This window comes from Microtus pennsylvanicus, chromosome 1 (assembly GCF_037038515.1).
Source record: "Microtus pennsylvanicus isolate mMicPen1 chromosome 1, mMicPen1.hap1, whole genome shotgun sequence".
Taxonomy (NCBI): domain Eukaryota; kingdom Metazoa; phylum Chordata; class Mammalia; order Rodentia; family Cricetidae; genus Microtus; species Microtus pennsylvanicus.
In genome coordinates this window covers 189,135,973-189,141,678 of record NC_134579.1, presented here as the reverse complement: position 1 = coordinate 189,141,678, position 5,706 = coordinate 189,135,973, and the positions used below count along the sequence as shown (strand labels likewise).

At 39.3% G+C, this 5,706-nt stretch overlaps 1 protein-coding gene across 1 annotated transcript; it reads left to right on the top strand.

The window, feature by feature from the left end:
* Window positions 1–2,070: 2,070 nt before the first annotated feature.
* LOC142842545 (trace amine-associated receptor 7e) lies at window positions 2,071–3,422 on the top strand. The gene is made up of 2 exons (XM_075959267.1): window positions 2,071–2,203; window positions 2,479–3,422. The coding sequence occupies exons 1-2, from the start codon at window positions 2,071–2,073 to the stop codon at window positions 3,420–3,422; spliced, it is 1,077 nt and encodes a 358-aa protein (XP_075815382.1).
* The last annotated feature ends 2,284 nt before the right edge of the window (window positions 3,423–5,706 follow it).

Below are 5,706 nucleotides of genomic sequence, written 5' to 3'. Positions count from 1 at the left end.
CTGTCTCTATCTTCATCCAAATGAAGGTTCTATGGTGATATGCAAGATATTCATCAGTGTGGCTATGGGATAAGGCCAGTTCAGGCACCTTCTCCTCTGCTGCCCAAAGACCTAGCTGGGGAAATTCATTTGGATTCTGAAGTATTAGAAGAAAAAGTTGGTTTTAATTACTTGGACAAAGTATTAATACTATTAAATATAAACATAGATTGTGACATGTTCATCACAAAGATGGAAACTAAAAAGATGAATAAATGCTTGAAATTATGACCAATATATTGAAACCCACCCCTGGGATATATATTAAAAGATGATACTGTGCCATCAAATATCCAAACAATTAAAATTAAATAAATTTTCCTACAATCATAAAGTGTAAGCATAAAATCTCCAATAATAAAAAGAACAGCTTGCAATTAAACAGAGAACTAAAAAATTATTATCATTATATTTAACATTTGTAAGAATGTCCACATGTCTGCATGTGTATGTGGAAGCCTGTAGGTGACACTGGGAGACATCGCCAGTTGCTCACCCCTTATTCTTTGAGCTAAGGTCTCTCTCTTGAACCCAGAGATTGCCAATCCTACTACTCTAGCTAGCCAACTCGCTATGTCTTTTTCTTCTGAGCCCCAAAATGACAGGTGGGCAGCCATGCTCAACAGACATTTATTAGGGTTCTGAGGATCCAAACTCCCATCCGCACATGGGTACTGAGGGCAGATACTGTCTGTGTACTGGGCAGCTCCCTGCCCTGAAAGTGTGGCTTTATTTGAATATAACCATAAATATAATTGAAAGTGTTTTACACTTTTTTGTTGCAGTAGGCAAATAAGAAAAAAATGTATTTTGTATACTATTATTATTGTTACTATTATCATTATCATTGTTAGGAAAAATTCAATTCCATGTTGACTACCATTAAGCTACAGAAAAGGTTCATATTCACATGCATTGACGAAAGCAAAAAATTGCTTAGGAATCTTTAGATAGATTTTAATGTGAAGTATTTAGAGTAGAATTACAACTTAAATATCAACCCTCCCCCAAAATAAACAAAACAAAACAAAAAAACCAATACTAAAAGTGTCCAAATTTATAAGGGAATAAGTTTTTCAGAGCTGAGGCAGATTCTGTAACAGTGTTTTGTGAGGAGAACCATTTCCAAAGTTAAATAGAATCATGTACTCTTCCCCAACACTCTGATAGCATCCCCAGCCTGTGCTGACTTCTTTGAGGGACTGACCATGATGCCCTTTCACATGTGCATTTTACAATATCTTTCTAATGATTCTGATAAATCATAGAACACAGAGAATATACTCCTGTTTGTGATACTGGCCTCCTTGCTTCATCCCACAAGGAAGTACTTGCAGTCCATATCCCAACTTTACCAAATAAAAAAATATTAAAGCTGAACTAGGAGAAAAGGAATTGTTTTCACGACTGCATCTTGTTTCTTTAACACAGACCAATGCCTGATGGAAGAAAGATTTTTAACGCAAAAAAATTTTATTCACTTTTAATATGAGAGTCATTGATAAAATTTCTCATGAAGGGGAACAGTTATTTTTAGTGAATGGACAAAGTTTGAAATTCTGTGTAACGTTCTCTTAGAGCAGGAATCACATACACATGCTTTGAACAGAAAGGTTAGCTATGCCCAAGTTAGAATGAGGGACTTGGTTGTAGCACAAACAACATCCCTACTGATGAGCTCTCACTTACCTCACCTTACACCATGGGGATTCAGTCTAGGGACACACTGTTCTGGGCATCATTAGGCCTCATCCTGAGAGTTAAAGGTGCTGGAGGCATAGTGTAGATGAGTTAAATAAGGGTTGAATGCCAATAAAAAGTGAGATTTAAACTGGCAACCCAGACCAGACCTCTGCTTTTGAGATGTGAAGAAACAGATAGAACAGGGAAAAAATTAAAATAGGCTTAAAGAACATCCCTGTAATAAGAAAGTTTGACTGTGAATTAGGAAGCAAATAATGTTAGGAAGTGAAAACGCATTAGCAAATACACAATCTGCATTTTTTCCTGAGGATTTCCGGAATAGCATACATGGCTACAGATAATGGAAGTTTTCTGTGGGATCAAGACAGCACAGTGAGCAGAGATCTTTTCTCTGCCCCATCTGCCCTGCTGTGCTATGAGAACCTGAACGGATCCTGTGTCAGGAACCCATACTCCCCAGGCCCTCGCCTCATCCTCTATGAACGGATCCTGTGTCAGGAACCCATACTCCCCAGGCCCTCGCCTCATCCTCTATGAACGGATCCTGTGTCAGGTACCCATACTCCCCAGGCCCCCGCCTCATCCTCTATGAACGGATCCTGTGTCAGGTACCCATACTCCCCAGGCCCTCGCCTCATCCTCTATGAACGGATCCTGTGTCAGGTACCCATACTCCCCAGGCCCTCGCCTCATCCTCTATGAACGGATCCTGCATCAGGTACCCATACTCCCCAGGCCCTCGCCTCATCCTCTATGCAGTCTTTGGCTTTGGGGCTGTGCTGGCTGTGTGTGGAAACCTCCTGGTGATGATGTCAATCCTCCATTTCAGGCAGCTGCACTCCCCTGCCAACTTTCTGATAGCTTCCCTGGCCTGTGCTGACTTCTTGGTAGGATTGACCGTGATGCCCTTCAGCACAGTGAGGTCTGTGGAGAGCTGCTGGTACTTTGGGGACACTTACTGTAAATTACACACTAGCTTTGATGTGTCATTTTGTAGTGTTTCCATCTTCCACTTGTGTTTCATCTCTGTGGATAGATATATTGCTGTCAGTGACCCCCTCACCTACCCCACCAGGTTTACTGCATCTGTTTCTGGCAAGTGCATTGCATTCTCCTGGCTTCTGCCCATTATCTATAGCTTTTCCCTCCTTTACACAGGGGCAAATGAAACTGGGCTGGAGGATCTAGTGACTGCCCTCACCTGTGTGGGAGGTTGTCAACTTGCAGTGAATCAGAGCTGGGTCTTCATCAATTTCCTGATATTTTTTATCCCCACACTCGTAATGATAACTGTCTACTCTAAGATCTTCCTCACTGCTAAGCAGCAGGCTCAGAAGATTGAGAAAATGAGCGACCAGACTGCCAAGGTGTCAGACAGCTACAAGGACAGAGTGGCCAGGAGGGAGAGGAAAGCAGCCAAAACCCTGGGGATCGCAGTGGCAGCCTTTCTCCTGTCTTGGCTGCCATACTTCATTGACTCCATCATTGATGCCTTCCTAGGGTTCATCACTCCCACGTATGTGTATGAAATCCTAGTGTGGATCGCTTACTACAACTCAGCCATGAACCCTTTGATTTATGCTTTCTTTTATCCTTGGTTTCGAAAAGCCATTAAACTGATTGCCACTGGCAGGGTCTTGAGAGAGAACTTTTCTGCCACTAACTTGTTTCTTGAGTAGATTCTTGGGTTATTGGGAATTGACAATTGGGAAGAACATCACCTGGAGACTGAATGCCACGTCTCAATCTTTAGAGGCATGAATTATGCTTTAGCTCTGATAAAATTACTTAAATCCAGCTTCTATTTTCTTCAAGAAATGTAAAATTAGTTTCTATCTGTAATGAAATCAGATGACTCTAGACCTAATCATTTTCCGCTGTGTTTTGTGCTGATTAATGTTGCTTGTTTTCCCTGTTCCCCCTTTCCTGTCTTCCTAAAGTTCTAGTTCTTTCCTTTTGTTAATCTTTTGAAGCCTCAATTTTTTTTTAATATTTAGCCTTTTAGTCCCTTAGTAGTATTTTTCTAATTCAATGTAAATAAAATGAAGTGACCCTTATGGGCTGTCCCTTGTTCAGAAAAGTAGGATGTGTGGGTCTCTACTCTCTGAAGCCCACTACTTGCACATTCAAAAATGTAATTTTTAAGGCCAGCAAAAATAAACCAAGTAGTTTATGTATTAGCTAACACCTACACAGTTGTTTACAGAGGAAAGAAAAACGGTGTCACAAATAGTTATATATCTTTAGTGACCTATTTTCTAGGGAGCAACTATATAGGATTGGTCACAGTCTAGAAGCATTACAAATTGTTATTTGTTTTAATGTAGAATTTGAGGATTTTTTTATTTATTCAATGCAATATATAATTTTTTGATCCACCAGTCTTTTATAAGGTTTCTAAAAATTTATTGAAATTTTCAAAAGATATACACAAGAGCCAATTAATAATGTGTTCAGAAGAAGAAAGCACTAAGGTAAGGGACAATATATACAGTCACCCCAAGTCTTAAAAACACATTTTTATTAGGATTCTGAGATGTATTTCTAAAGCCTCATGCTCTAATAATCTGAACTTTTGTACAATTAATTCTGGACAATACAATTGTGTGTATTTAAGATGACTATCTTAATAATGATCTAGAGGGCAGTGTACAGTGGAGAAATAAACTAGCTGTATAAACTATTCTAGATTAGCATGTTTCAGATAAGAAATTATAAAACTGCAAGATTTGGGGCTGGAGCAACAGCTCTGCAGTTCAGAGCACTGGTTTCTCTTCTAGGAGAAAACTCCATGACAGCTCACAACCATCGGTGACTCCAGCCCCAACTGGAACTATGGCCTCTGAAGGCATGGCAAGCACATGGTGCACAGATATACATGGAAGAAAAAAAACCCCATCCATATAATAGAAAAATAAAGGAAAATTTGAGCCTTATATATTTGGCAAAGTTATCAAGACATATTGAAGTGTTCTTGTTTCTTATTTTTCTAATTTCTATGGTGACATACACCGGATCTATTTATTATTAATGCATGCTGTCTTTTATTGTTAGCCATATTTAAAACTTTCTCTTAGGTAAGATCCTATTTCTCATTTTTATTTATGATAGAGTCTTTCTCTATAGCTCAGACTCTATATTGTGTTGGAACTCCAGGAAATCCCCCTGCCTTAACTTTCTTAATGTTCTGAATAGAGGCTTAAGCTACCACACTTGGCTTATTTTTTTATTTTTAGTATGTTTGAGGAAGTCTGTCATGTGTGATTGCAGATGACTAAAGGCTCCTCAGACTCATTAATGTTCTCTGCTCATAGCTCTTCGGTTCAGATATTAAACGTCATCAGTTTCTTTTGACTTCAGTTGTTTGAACAAGAGTCTTTTCCTGCAGCTATAGAACAGGATTCCTTCTTCACTTGACTGACAGACAGTATACATAAATAAAAGCTCTTAATAATTGATGCATACTGTAAATGTCTGCATTTAAAAGTAGGTCTAATATTCAGTTCAGTATACTCCAAGTAGCAATTCCCTTTTAGTAGCCTGTTTGATATCAACTTGACACAAGCTGAAGTTATCTTAAAGGAAGGAATCTCAATTGGGAAAATGCCTCCATATGTTCTAGCTGTAACAAATTTCCTCGATTAGTGATGAAGGGGGAGTATCCAGCCCACTGAGAGTGGAGCTATTACTGGGCTGTTGATCCTAGGAAGCAGGCTGAGCAAGTCATGCTGAGCAAGGCAATAAGTCTCTGTAACAGCTCCTGCCTCTAGGAGGTTCCTGGCCTATTTGAGTTCCTGCCCTGACTTCCCTCAGTGATGGACTGTTACCTAAAAGTGTAGCTCAAGTAAGCACTTCCCTCCACCTATTGCCTTGGACATGGTGTTTCATCACAGCAATAGTAACCCTGACTAAGACACCTTTCAATTAATTAGACAAATAATTTTACCGTTTATCAAGATCAAT

What these genes read in the sequence shown, in the direction of transcription:
- LOC142842545 (XM_075959267.1), top strand. Translation starts at nt 2,071, where the DNA reads ATGGCTACAGATAATGGAAGTTTTCTGTGGGATCAAGACAGCACAGTG. An exon ending in CAGGAACCCATACTCCCCAG is followed by an intron (nt 2,204 to 2,478) that starts GCCCTCGCCTCA and finishes CATACTCCCCAG; the next exon opens with GCCCTCGCCTCATCCTCTAT.